General features: G+C 47.6%; 1 protein-coding gene across 4 annotated transcripts in view; it reads right to left on the minus strand.

The window, feature by feature from the left end:
- Positions 1–14,296, minus strand: part of RBL1 (RB transcriptional corepressor like 1) — a 190,909-nt gene that overhangs the window by 126,946 nt on the left and 49,667 nt on the right. For all 4 annotated transcript variants that reach the window (XM_033963280.1, XM_033963282.1, XM_033963283.1 and 1 more), the window contains one exon: positions 2,922–3,082. In XM_033963280.1, the coding sequence (XP_033819171.1) occupies positions 2,922–3,082 (161 nt within the window). The remainder of the gene's footprint in view (positions 1–2,921; positions 3,083–14,296) is intronic.

Raw genomic sequence — 14,296 nt, forward strand, 5'->3', positions numbered from 1 at the left:
AGGTTTTCAGGATAGCCACAATAAATATGCATGAATTAGATTTGCATCTCAAGGAGACAGTGCATGCAAATCCATCTCACACATATTCATTGTGGATATCCTGAAAACCTGACTTAGCTCTGGCTCTCAAGGACCAGAATTGCCTACCCCTGCTTTAACTGGTGGAGAAACAAAATTCAAATTTGAGCTTTTCTTAAGTTGATTGGTTGAGAAAGAGAAACGGTCAGTTATATATCTTCAGCTGGCAGGGCTTTGTTTATAAAAATGTTTATCAACACAGCTACAATTCTACTTTAACCTCAAGCAAAAACAAAAGAAACAGAATTTTTTTCTACCTTTGTTGCCTGGTTTCTGCTTTCCTCATCTTCTCTTCATTCTCTTCCTTCCATCCACTGCTTTCTCTCTGCCTCTTCCATATGGCATCTGCTCTATTTCTATGTTTCTCCCTCCCCCCCCCAATTGGTCTGGCACCCATCTTCTTTCCTCTGCTCCCTCCATGGTCAGGCATCTCTATCTTCTTCCCTTCCATCTCTCACTCTCTCCCCGAGGTGGTTTTTAGCATCTCTCTCCTTCTTTCCTCCCTTCAGATCTGGTATCTGTCTCCTCCCCTTCCCCCAATGCTCTGGGATCTCTCTCTCCACTCCTTTCCTTTTCTTTTATGCTCTTCCTTCTCAATTTGTTTTCTACCTCTTGTCTACTTTCTTACTTTCCAGTCCTCAATTTCTCTTTCATTGTGTCTACCTACAGCTTGCCACCTTTCCCTCACTCCTTCCAGTATCTTACTAACTCTAACATCTTCCTCCAATCCTGCAAGTGCCCTTATTCTTTATTGCCTCCATCCAGTATGTGCGCCCCTCTCTCCTCCCCACTTCTCTTCAAAGGCATAAAGAAACCGATCCGCCCAATTGAGGAGAAACGCATCTGCTGCCAGACGATTAGGGGAGTAGAGTCTGGAACAAAATTGGGGCAGTTGATGGTTGTGAGGAGCTGCAAAGAGGTCCACCTGAGGAGTGCTCCACTGAGCAAAGATGGACCGGAGAGTGACAGGATCGAGTGTCCATTCGTGAGGTTGAAGAATTCTGCTGAGGTTGTCTGCCAATGAATTCTGTTTGCCCTGAATGTAAACAGCCTTCAGGAAGAGACTGCGAGCTGTCGCCCAAGACCAAATCCTTTGGGCCTCCTGGCATAAGAGGCGAGAGCCCGTTCCGCCTTTTTGTTGATGTAGTACATGGCTACTTGATTGTCTGTGCACAGAAGAAGAACCTGAGGGCAGAGAAGATGCTGAAACGCCTTGAGAGCATAAAACATCGCCCTGAGTACCAGGAAATTGATGTGATGTTTTCGTTCCTGGACCGTCCAAAGACCTTGTGTGCGAAGGTGATCCATGTGTGCCCCCCAAGCATACGGGGAAGCATCCATGGTGATGATCATGGAATGAGGAGGCAGATGGAAGAGAAGACCTCTGGAAAGATTGGAGGAGTTCAACCACCATTGTAGAGACTGCCGAAGAGATGAACCAGAATGCCCTCCTTGAGCAAGGCTGCTGCCACCACCACTATAATCTTGATGGAGGTCCACGGCAAGACCAAAAGAAAGCGCACAAAACTAATAATGCACTCCCAGAATCGCAATGCGAAGAAAGAGCCCCCCTCCCCCGCGTTCAGCAACACTGAATCTCCCTGATGGCTAGCAGGTGAAGAAACACCTGCGTGGGCAGCAGGGGAAGCCAAGTAATTTCCACCGCCTCCCCCCTCGCCGACGAGCAGTGCACTTGCGAAGGGTCACCATGCACACCAACACCCGGAACACTTTGTGCACGTCGGCCGCATCCACTGCTTGGCGCCAACAAAAAATGCATTTTTTTCTGCTTTTTAGAAGTGCTCATAACGAACACGTTGAAGACCCATGCACAACAACGCTGTATTAAAATGGCAACCTCAGGCCTTTTTATATCTTGTTCTTTTGTCTTTTTTTTTTTTTTTTAAATCTTCTCACAGTTCACCAGCTATATCAAGAGAGCAGACCCCACTGGCTCTCTAAACTGTAGTTTGTGCCTAACAGGTAGCCAGGTGTGCCATTGAGGCTCCTCTAAAGTAAAGACATAAGGGAAGGTGGGGGAAATGGGGAGAGGGACTCAACCTTTTTGAGTGCGACACCCCCAAGGTTAGTAGGACCTCCGAGAGGGTCCCCCAAATTCTGTCTGGACAGCAAAAAAGACAAGATTCACTAATCAGATCCAACAGGCCCTATCAAACCTCAGCACAGAAACATAGAAACATAGAGTATGATTGCAGAAAAGGGCCGGCGGCCCACCAAGTCTGCCCACTCAAGAACCCTCCCTCCCTTGAGAATCCATCTGTTTAACCATAACACTGTAGCAATCCCACCTGTTTGTCCCATCGTCTCTTGAAGTTGAGCACGCTACTGGCCTTGACCATCTGGCGTGGAAGACCATTCCATCGATCAATCACCTTTTCAGTAAAGAAGTATTTCCTGATGTCACCATGAAATATTCCCCCCTTAAGTTTTAGCGGATGTCCTCTTGTCGCCATGGGACTTGCTGGAGACTGAGAAAAGACTGATTGTAGATGCACAGCCCACTTGTACTGTAGCCAAAAGTCAATGTCTCAGTCTCCACCTGCTGGCAGAGGAGCATAAACCATCCATTTTGTAAACCGCTTAGGCTTTAGGCAGGATACAAGTTTGTTAAATCAATCAATCATTCAATCTCAAAACAGTGATACATATTATGTATGAAAAGTCTAAACTTATAAGGTAAGAAAGAGAGAGCTTATGACAGTGAAGTACAATATAAATCTTAATACAAGTTTCTGATTTTGACCTATGTAATGCAGAATTTAATAAAAAGAGCCTGCAGAATACTTTAGAAATATTTCTAAAGAAATTACTAGTAAAGATACCTTTCTATCAAAGAGTTTCGAAATATAGGGCTTGAAGTAATGTTCCTTTATTCCTTTAGCTTCCACAGTTAGCCCATCATGCAGCTCACAAAGTGTGCTGATAATACAGCAAAGCTCTTCTGAAGGTTTGCAGATAGAAGTTGGGAGATCAGCGGGCAAGGCTGCAATACAAACAAAATGGAGACTAAAATTGTAAGGTGTAAGATAAAGAGATGGGTGTCAGGTCAAAAGCGCGCTGGGACAAAGGCGTGAGCAGACAACTGAGCGCAGCACGGAGGCGCGCACCGAAGAAAAAGACTGCTTTTAGGGGCTATGACGGGGGGTTACTTAATACAGATCGCGCTGCGTTGTGGGGAGTTTGGGGGGTTGTAACCCCCCACATTTTACTGAAAACTTAACTTTTTCCCTGTTTTTAGGCTCCCCAACAAAAACCCCCGTCGCAGCCCCTAAAAACAGTCTTTTTCTTCGGCGCGCGCCTCCATCTTGCGCTCAGTTGTCAGCGCGCGCCTTTGTCTTCCGCGTTACTGTCTATGAACCAAAGAGATGTAGTCCAAAATTAGGAAAACACATGCAGCCCTGGCCTGCTACTTTTTCTGGGGCATTTCACTTCACGGTACTGCGGTATATAAAAAAATTGTTGTTATCTCATTCTTTCCTCAGCCCTCCATTCCCTTTCATCTTCAATGTACCTCCATTACCATATTTCCACCCTCTGTTATATCTATCCTCTTATCCATTTCCTTGCCACCCTCACCTCTCCCTCAGGGTTCTACCATTCTCGGCATCTTCCTTCCTCCACCCTTATAGCCCAGCATCTTCTTCTCACCCTCACAGCCTGCCTGACATCTCCATAGCTCTTCCCTGCTGCACTCCCTTCTCTCATTCCCATCTCTTCATTCTGTCCCTGAATCCAACATCTCCCTCCTTCTCCCCTTGTACCTCCTGTGTATTTCTATCTCCCTCTCATCTATCCTCATGTCCACAGCCCTCTCTCTCTATCCCTTCCTTATGTCAAATCTCTCTATCCCCCTCCATGTACCATCTCTCCCTTCCTCTCCTCCACTATGTGCAATTTCATCCTCTCCTTCCTCCCCTCCCCCTGTGCCACCAACTATCCTTCTTCTTACCTCCCCCTGTGCCACCAGCTTTTCTTCCTTTCACTTTTTCCCTCCCTCTGTGCTACCAACTTTCCTTCCTTTCTTCCCCTGCACTACAAGGTTTGCTTCTTCGGGTCACGGTATTGCCGCTAACCTAGAAGTCTCCCCTCTGCCATGGAGAAACTTTATTTATTTATTTAATTCGATTTCTATCCCGTCCTCCCAGTAGCTCACAACAGGTTACAAGCAAACATTCACAGTGGAATACATTTGGACAGTACAAAGACTATACAGCAACTTAAGTACAGGTTAAGAATGGAGAAGAGAGTGCAGAAAGGAAGAGGAATTTAAGGGGCGATGGGGGTTGATTACAGTTTGAATTTTAGTTGAAGAGGAGGGTCTTTACCACTTTCTGGAAGGTCATCAATGAGTTCTATAATCTGATTTGCGGGGACAGTTGGTTCCAGAGTTGGGGGATGAAATGGCTGTAGGAGCGTTTGCGGGGAGTTTCTGACAGGAGAGACCTTCTGGGGGGATGCATAGGCGTTTCTCTGTTTCAAAGCGGAAGAGGCGGGCAGGGATGTACAGGGTTAGCTTGGATCCTATGTAGGCTGGGGTGGTGGCGTAAATTATTTTATGCGCTATTACCAGGGCCTTGAATGCACAATGTTGGTTGATCGGAAGCCAGTGCTCTGCGCGGAGGGCTGGGGAGATGGGTTCGTGGTAGTTGAGGCTGTGTAGGAAGGGATTGCTGCATTTTGTACAAGCTGGAGGCATGAGATCTTTTTTGGCCACTCCGTTAAATAGGGAGTTGCAGTAATCCATCCTGGAGAGAACATAGGCATAGAGGAGTTGGGCTAGGTCTGGTTTGAAGAAGTAGGGTTTGATCCTTCTCAGTTGGCGGAGGTAGTAGAAGGAGGTGGAAACTACTTGAGATATGTAGGTGGACAGGGACAGGGGGCCATCTAAAGTTACTCCTAAGCTGCGTACCTAATCTGCTGCTATTAGTGAAGTGGAATCCCAGGATAGTGTTGGGCGTGTGTATTTGGTAGTTTTTTTTCCTGATCCATAAAAGTTCGGTCTTGGAGGCATTCAGCTGTAGTTTGTTGTTTGTCATCCAGGTTTACATGTCGGAAAGGCAGAGTTGGAGATTGGTGATTTGAAATGATTGGTTTTCGACTAGTGGGAGGAGTAGCTGGATGTCATCGGCGTAGGAGTGGATTTTAATGTTGTACTTCTGAACTGTATCAATGATGGGTCTGATGTAGAGGTTAAATAGGAGGAGGAGATAGAAGGGCGCCTTGGGGAACACTGTATTTGATAGGTTTGGGGTCAGATTTGTGTGGCCCTAGTAGGACTGTTTGGTGAAGGAAGGAGGTGAACCACTGGAGGGCAGAGTCCTTGATTCCGAGGTCACAGAGTCTGGATAAGAGGAGGTGGTGGTCGACAATGTCAAAGGCAGCGCTGAGGTCTAGTAGGATCAGTAAGGCATCGCTGCCTTTGTCGAGTATCGCCAACTGTCATCTATGATATCCAGGAGAACTGACTCTGTGCTGTGGCCTGTTCGGAAGCCAGATTGTGCGGGGGACAGGGCAGCTTGTTCTTCTATGAAAAGGTGTAATTGGCGGAGCACTATTCATTCTAGAAGTTTGGAAACTGGCCGGTAGTTGCTGGGTTCGTTAGGATCAAGGGTGGGTTTTTTGAGTGTCGGTTTGATAATAGCCGACTTCCAGCTAAGTGGTACTGTCCCCGTGGAGAGGGAGGAGTTAATGATGGGGAAGATAGATTCCGCCATAGCATCTTCTGTGGATAGTAGGAGGCTGGATGGGCAGGGGTCAAGGATGGTGCTGGAGGGCTTGAATTCTTTCAGGGTTTCGAGAACTTCAGCATGAGTGGCCATGTGAAGTTGGGATAGAGTAGCAGAGGATGGAGTATTGGGGTTGGGTTGCGGATATGCTGGTGGGGGGTTGGTGCTGGTGGCAGTGTCAAGATTATTGCGAATGGTTTGACTGGAAGAAGTCCGAGAGAATCTCACTATCAAGTTCAGTTGGATTGTTGTGTCTTTTTCCTTGGGCATTGGTGAAGAGTTGGTTTGTAAGGGCGAAGAGTTGTTTGGATCTAGCTGGGACTTTCTGAAGGATGTGAGAGTAGTAGGCTTTCTATGCTTCTAGGATGGCAGTTTTGTAGGTGGCAGATGTGTTTTTCCAGTGAGCTTTGGATTCTGAATTTGGCTGTTTGATCCAGCTTCTGTCTGCTTTCCTCAATGATCTTTTAATGGATCGGAGGTCGCTGGTGTACCAGGGAGCAGATGTTTTGTTGGTGGTTATTCATGTTGTTTTTGTCTGAGCGAGGCTGTTATAGAGGGACTGGATGTTGGAGTGCCAGGTGGAGGCTGCTAGGTCGATGGAGTGGGGATGTAGGGTGTAGGTTTTGTTCAGATTGTGAATGCCTGAGGCCATGACTGTAGAGTTGACTGAGTTAGGGATTTGAAGTTGGGTGGGTGGGATAGAGGCAGCGTGTCGGAATTGCTACCGTGACATGATGAGACTTGATGTCGACATGGCCAACGCGGTGAAATTCTGCACAGGAAAAGGGAATTTCATTCCTCCCTCCCTCCCATCCCCAGTGCAGTAGTTTTCCCATCTCTCCCTCTCGGTCCCCTATGTAGTACTTCCTGATCGAATCCCCCCACCCCACCCCATGAGACCTCAACTTTTGGGCCTCCTAGAGTAGCAGCAGCAGTGAACAGGCTGTTCGCAGCCTACCTGACAAGGGAGCTTCCCTCTGCTGCATCATCAGTGATGTCATCAGTGCACAAGCCAGGTAGATCTATTATCACAAAACAGGAAACAAAAGGGGAAGACTGTTCACCACTGCTGCTGCTTTAGGAGACCCAGGACTCATTGAATCAGTGAGTCCAATTTTATAAGGAAACAAATCAATTCTAATCAATTCATCGAAGTGAATCGGTGAATCAATTCGAATCAGTGAATCGGGCAGCACTAGTGATTAGGCGTGTACATAATTTCCTGTCTAAATAATGAGCAAGTGCACAAAGCACAGTTACTTACCGTAACAGGTGTTATCCAGGGACAACAGGCAGATATTCTTAACTGATAGGTGACGGCACCGACAGAGCCCCGGTACGGACAATTTTAGAGTGATTGCACTCTAAGAACTTAGAAAGTTCTAGTAGGCCGCACCGCGCATGTGAGAGTGCCTTCCCGCCCGACGGAGGCGCGCGGTCTCCAGTTAAGATAAGCCAGCTAAGAAGCCAACCCGGGGAAGAGGGTGGGACGTAAGAATATCTGGATAACACCTGTTACGATAAGTAACTGTGCTTTATCCCAGGACAAGCAGGCAGCATATTCTTAACTGATGGGTGACCTCCAAGCTAACAAAGAGGGATGGAGGGACGGTTGGCCATTAGGAAAACAAATTTTGTAAAACAGATTGGCCAAAGTGTCCATCCCATCTGGAGAATGTATCCAGACACTAATGAGAAGTGAAAGTATGAACTGAGGACCAGGTAGCAGGCCTTGCAGATGTCCTCAATAGGGGTTGATCTGAGGAAAGCTACAGAGGCTGGCATAGCTCTAACCTTATGGGCCATGACAGAACCTTCCAGTGCGAGTCGTCCGAGCATAACAGAACGAAATGCAGGCAGCAAACCAGTTGGAAATCGTTCGTTTAGAAACAGGATGACCCAGCCTATTAGGATCAAAAGATAGAAAAAGCTGTGGAGACGATCTGTGAGGTTTGGTGCGCTCTTGATAGTAAGCCAAAGCACGCTTACAGTCCAAAGTATGCAAAGACTGTTCTCCAGGATGAGAATGAGGTTTAGGAAAGAACACAGGTAAAACAATGGACTGGTTGAGGTGAAAATCAGAGACCACTTTAGGCAGAAACTTGGGATGAGTATGAAGAACCACCTTGTCATGGTGAAAAACAGTGAACGGTGGGTCAGCTACTAGTGCATGTAACTCACTGATCCTCCTGGCAGAGGTGAGGGCAATAAGGAAGACCACTTTCCAAGTGAGAAATCTGAGGTGAGCTGTGGCCAATGGTTCAAAAGGAGGCTTCATGAGAGAGGAGAGAACCACATTAAGGTCCCAGATAACCGGAGGAGGCTAAAGAGGTGGTTTCACATTGAAAAGGCCCCTCATGATTCTGGAAACCAAAGGATGAGCAGTGAGAGATTTTCCGTGAACAGGCTCATGAAAAGCAGTAATGGCACTGAGGTGGATTCTGATGGATGTAGACTTGAGACCAGAAACAAAGTAACACATAAAGGAACAATGTATGCTTCAAACGTCTTTTATCATACAATGGTGCTCAGATTCCACGATGGAAAGGTAAAGAACTCAATAAAGGCAAAAGCCCTAAAGAGACTTAAATGGTATCAATCATTGCACCGGGTTGTAAAAGATGTTGTGAAGTGCTACTACATTGGTTTATAAAGTTCATAAGTCCAAAAACGGTAAATCCAATTTGTAAATGACTTTAAGTCACTTAAAGTCATTTACAAATTGGATTTACCGTTTTTGGACTTATGAACTTTATAAACCAATGTAGTAGCACTTCACAACATCTTTTACAACCCGGTGCAATGATTGATACCATTTAAGTCTCTTTAGGGCTTTTGCCTTTATTGAGTTCTTTACCTTTCCATCGTGGAATCTGAGCACCATTGTATGATAAAAGACGTTTGAAGCATACATTGTTCCTTTATGTGTTACTTTGTTGTCAAGGACCTTTAGGAACATTCCTTTTTGAATTATACCCAGTTGTTTATATTGGGACTTGAGACCAGAGTCAGACAAAGAGAGCAAATAATCCCAACACCTGTTCTACCAATAGGGAAGTGGGGTTATGATGATGAAGACGACACCAGGAAGAAAAGCGAGTTCACTTTTGTTGACAACATTGGAGACTGGCTGGCTTCCTGGAGGCATCCAGAATGTAACGAACAGGCTGAGACAGAGATGTTTGAGCGGAAGTCAGCCCGAGATAAACCAAGCTGTCAGGTGGAGAGATGGCAGGTTGGGATGTAGCAGAGATTGCTGATGCTGAGTAAGCAGAGTAGGAAACACTGGTAGAAGTATGGGCTCCTTGGAACTGAGCTGAAGAAGGAGGGAGAACCAATGTTGCCTGGGCCACCGCGGAGAGATGAGAATCATGGTGGCCTTCTCTCTCTGAAGTTTGAACAATGTCCGCAACATGAGAGGGAGGGGAGGAAAGGCATAAAGAAAACGATCCGCCCAATTGAGGAGAAACGCATCTGCTGCCAGACGATGAGGGGAGTAGAGTCTGGAACAAAATTGCGGCAGTTGATGGTTGTGAGGAGCTGCAAAGAGGTCCACCTGAGGAGTGCCCCACTGAGCAAAGATGGACCAAAGAGTGACAGGATCGAGGGTCCATTCGTGAGGTTGAAGAATTCTGCTGAGGTTGTCTGCCAATGAATTCTGTTCGCCCTGAATGTAAACAGCCTTCAGGAAGAGACTGCAAGCTATCGCCCAAGACCAAATCCTTTGGGCCTCCTGGCATAAGAGGCGAGAGCCCGTCCCGCCTTGTTTGTTGATGTAGTACATGGCTACTTGATTGTCTGTGCACAGAAGAAGAACCTGGGGACAGAGAAGATGCTGAAACGCCTTGAGACCATAAAACATCGCCCTGAGTTCCAGGAAATTGATATGATATTTTCGTTCCTGGACTGGCCAAAGACCTTGTGTGCGAAGGTGGTCCATGTGTGCCCCCCAGGCATACAGGGAAGCATCCGTGGTGATGATCATGGAATGAGGAAGCAATGGAAGAGAAGACCTCTGGAAAGATTGGAGGAGTTCGACCACCATTGTAGAGACTGTCGAAGAGACGATGTTGCAGATATGTGTCGTGAAAGAGGATCTGTCGCCTGTGACCATTGATTGGCCAATGTCTACTGAGAAGTACGGAGGTGGAGACGGGCGAGAGGAGTAACCTGTACTGTCGAGGCCATGTGACCCAAAAGAACCATCATCTGTCTGGCCGAAATGGAGGGTTGAAGAAACACATGATGACAGAGGTGGATCAGTGTGTGCAGACGGTCAGAGGGGAGAAACACCCTCATGAGGTTAGTGTCTAGGACCGCTCCAATGAATTGAAGTCGCTGAGTGGGAAGGAGATGCGACTTCGGGTAATTGATCTCGAACCCTAGAATGTGAAGGAAGGAGATGGTGTGGTTGATGGCTTGAACCACTTGCTGAAATGACAAAGCCTTGATTAACCAGTCGTCCAGGTAAGGGAAAACTTGGAGACTGTGAGACCTGAGAAAGGCAGCCACTACTATCAGACACTTTGTGAATACCCTTGGAGATGAGGCTAGGCCAAAGGGTAGTACTCGGTATTGATAATGATGGTGATGGATCTGAAATCTGAGATACCGTCGTGAGGTCAGATGGATGGGTATGTGAGTGTAGGCCTCTCTGAGGTCGAGGGAGCATAGCCAGTCTCCCTGAGTGAGTAAGGGATAAAGCATGGCCAGAGAGAGCATTCTGAACTTCTCTTTGACTAAACACTTGTTGAAGTCCCTGAGATCCAAGATAGGTCTGAGATCTCCTGTCTTTTTGGGAACCAGAAAATATCGGGAGTAAAATCCCTGCCCCCTCTGATCTAGAGGAACTTCCTCTATGGCGTTCAGAAGAAGAAGGGATTGGACCTCCTGAAGGAGTAGGGAGGACTGAGAGGAGTTGAAAGCAGACTCTTTTGGAGGACTGGCTGATGGAAGAGTCTGGAAGTTGAGAGAGTAACCGTGATGAATGATGTTTAGAACCCACTGGTTTGAGGTGATGAGTTCCCAACGGTTGAGAAAAATATGAAGACGTCTTCCGATCGGTTGGGGCAGAGGAGAGAACGTTGGAAGACTGGCTATGTCCTGGGGAAGCAAGTCAAAAGGGCTGAGAAGTTTTTGGTTGAGCAGCAGGTTTTACTGGTTGCTGCTGTTGTTGACGAGCCTGCTGATACTGTTGCTGACGTGGCCTCCGAGGTTGATGAGAAGGTTGAAGAGGACGAGCAGAGTAGCGGCGTTGATAGGATGACTGCTGATGAAAGGGTCGAGCAGGTGGAGGTTTCTTTTTGTTCTTCAGCAAAGTATTCCACAGGGTCTCATGGGCAGACAGTTTTTGCGTGGTGGTATCCAAAGATTCTCCAAATAACTCGTCACCCAAGCAAGGAGCATTTGCAAGGCGGTCTTGGTGATAGACATCGAGTTCTGAGACCCTAAGCCAAGTTAAACACCGCATGGCGACAGCCATTGCAGTAGCCTTGGCCAGCATAGCGTTTTGGTATAAGCATTTGCCGAATTTATCCATGGTCTTACCCTCTTTGCCAGGAGGGACAGAGGCATAGACACTAGTGCCCGCAGCCTTCTTTAAAGTGGACTCCACAAGTAAGGATTCATGCGGGTGTTGAGGTTTGTCAAAGCCCGGAATGGGGATGACTTTGTACAGAGTGTCCAATTTTCGTGGAGCTCCAGGGATGGTTAAAGGAGTCTCCAAGTTTTTGTAAAAAGTTTCCCTCAGAATGTCATGGAAGAGCAACTTGAAGAACTCCTATGGAGGTTGATCAAAATCCAAGGCATCAAGAAATGCCTTAGATTTTTTTGGAGTGAGACTCCAAAGGGATGGAGAGGGATTCTGACATTTCCCTCAAGAATTTTGTAAAGGAGGACTGGTCAGGTTTACTAGTAGGCTCCTGGATAGAAGGATCCTCCTCATCAGAAGAAACCTCATCATCTGTACCCAGAGGCTCTTCAGAGTCGTCCCATAGGTCAAGGTCTCGCACCTGAGGGCATCGACCTCGGGAGACTGGAGTCGAGGGGTCACCATGCAAGGATTTGCGCATCGACTTCCCGAACCGCATGGATGCTGTACCCGGAGAAGTTGCATGGCACCTAGCGGGATCCAGAAGCGGTGCCGACTCGGAGACCATCTACACAGCATGGTGCGAGGTTCTCGGTTCCGCTGATAAAACAGGCATGTAAGCCGAGGGAGTGTGAACCTGTGCCAAAAGTGTTGACGCCGATAACATAGGCTAAGCTACAATCGGTACCATAGGCTCAGATCGGACAGGAACTGAAAGTTTCGGTGCCAACAGAGCAGGAAGAAGCTGTTGCAATTGCTCCTGAAGTTGGACTTGGAGGATAGCCGCAATGCGATCATCCAAAGAAGGTACCGGTACCGCTTTCTTTTTCTTCAGTACATAAGAACATAAGCATTGCCTCTGCCGGGTCAGACCAGGGGTCCATCGTGCCCGGCAGTCCGCTCCCGCGGCGGCCCTCCAGGTCCATGACCTGAAAGTGTTCCCTACCTAACCTAAAATGTCCATACCCTATTTGCTCAGTGTCCTGTGAGGTAAACCTCTATCTGTACCCTGTTATTCCCTTCACTCCAAGGAAGTCATCCAGTCCCTTTTTGAACCCCAGAATTGTACTCTGGCTTATCACCTCTCCAGGAAGCGCGTTCCAGGTGTCTACCACCCGCTGAGTGAAGAAGAACTTCCTTGCATTCGTTATGAATCTGTCTTCTCTCAGTTTTTCTGAGTGACCTCTTGTTTTAGTTGCCCCTGCTAGTCTAAAGAATCTGCCCCTCTCCACCTTCTCTATGCCTTTCATGATTTTATAAGTCTGTATCAGGTCCCCTCTCAATCTCCGCTTTTCCAGGGTAAAGAGCCCCAGCCTGTCTAACCGTTCGGCATATGAGAGGTACCTGAGGTGCCGCTCGACGCTCGGGAGATGAGGAGGCCAATGACGTGGCACTCACCTCAATAGGAGCAGAGCGTTTACGAGGGCACCTCGAGGTCAGCAGGACTGGGCTCACTGCAGCTTCGACCTGAGGACGCTCCAGGAAAGAGGAAGGCTTCTTTGCCGGCTTACCTGGGGGATGTGACACCGAAGTAAGTTCGGGCGGTGTCGAAAGACTCGGTACCGATTTAGAAGGGGCAGCCGACGTCGGAGTGGATGTCGATGGTTCCATCCCGGCACCGAAGAGAAGTTTCTGTTGGATTTGTCTATTCTTTAAGGTGCGCTTTTTAAGAGAAGCGCAACGGGTGCAAGATGAAGCCCTATGATCCGGACCCAGGCACTGGAGACACCAATTGTGGGGGTCGGTCAAAGAGATAGGGCGCGCGCACCATTGACACTTCTTAATTCCCAGCTGCGGGGGCATGAAGGTGAAAACGGCCTCCGCTAAATCAAAGGCGGAGGCTTCGATGGTGCCAACAGGCCCCGCCGGGGCCAGACGAAAAAAGACATTTTTTTTTTAAAGAAATAAAATGAAATGAAAAGAAAACAAGGAAGTGAAACTTCCAGAAAAATATGCGCGAGCGAGAAGGCAGAAAAATTTTCAACGACCGTTGAAAAAAACGCGTCTTCTTAGCTTCGCAGAAACTAAGAAACTGGGGACCGCGCACCTCCGTCGGGCGGGAAGGCACTCGTGCATGCGCAGTGCGGCCTACTAGAACTTTCTAAGTTCTTAGAGTACAATCACTCTAAAATTGTCCGTACCGGGGCTCCATCAGTGCCGTCACCCATCAGTTAAGAATATGCTGCCTGCTTGTCCTGGGATAACAGGACATTACCTCCTATCCCATGACTTTCTAATTTCTTCAGAAGTCTTTCATGAGGCTCCGTCAGTGCTGTCACCCATCAGTTAAGAATATGTTGCCTGCTTGTCCTGGGATAATAGCATAATTCCACAGCAAAGCCAATGATTCAAATGAAGCTGCTGCTGTCACCCCTCCTGAATTGTACTCTCTTCCAGCCAGGGTCAGTCTGCCTAAGGCAGCACCATTATGGTATTAACTTAATCGTTACACTTACAGGAGTCATATATGCAGAGGGTTTTCAGGATATAAGAAAGTAGGAATCCAAGGGTTAGACAAAAGATCACTTACAGGTCATGGACCTGATGGGCCGCCGCGGGAGCGGACCGCTGGACTCGATGGACCCTTGGTCTGACCCAGCGGAGGCAAATTCTTATGTTCTTATTCCTTTCCTTCCCTCTTCCTCCTCACCCCCAAGTGTCCCAATATCTCTACTTCCCTATTCCACCTTTAGACATCCAGCAACATCCTAGAGTAGCAGCAGCAGCTCCTTACCCCCATCAGGGCAACATTGGCAAAGTAATCGTCATGTCTAAAGGAGACAACACTGTATTCTAAAGGCCTGCTACATGCAGCTCCCTCCATACAGGGCTCTTTGCTGCACTGGCCACACTGTTCGGATGGGGGATAACATCAAGGAAT

Source organism: Geotrypetes seraphini, chromosome 11, assembly GCF_902459505.1.
Source record: "Geotrypetes seraphini chromosome 11, aGeoSer1.1, whole genome shotgun sequence".
Taxonomy (NCBI): domain Eukaryota; kingdom Metazoa; phylum Chordata; class Amphibia; order Gymnophiona; family Dermophiidae; genus Geotrypetes; species Geotrypetes seraphini.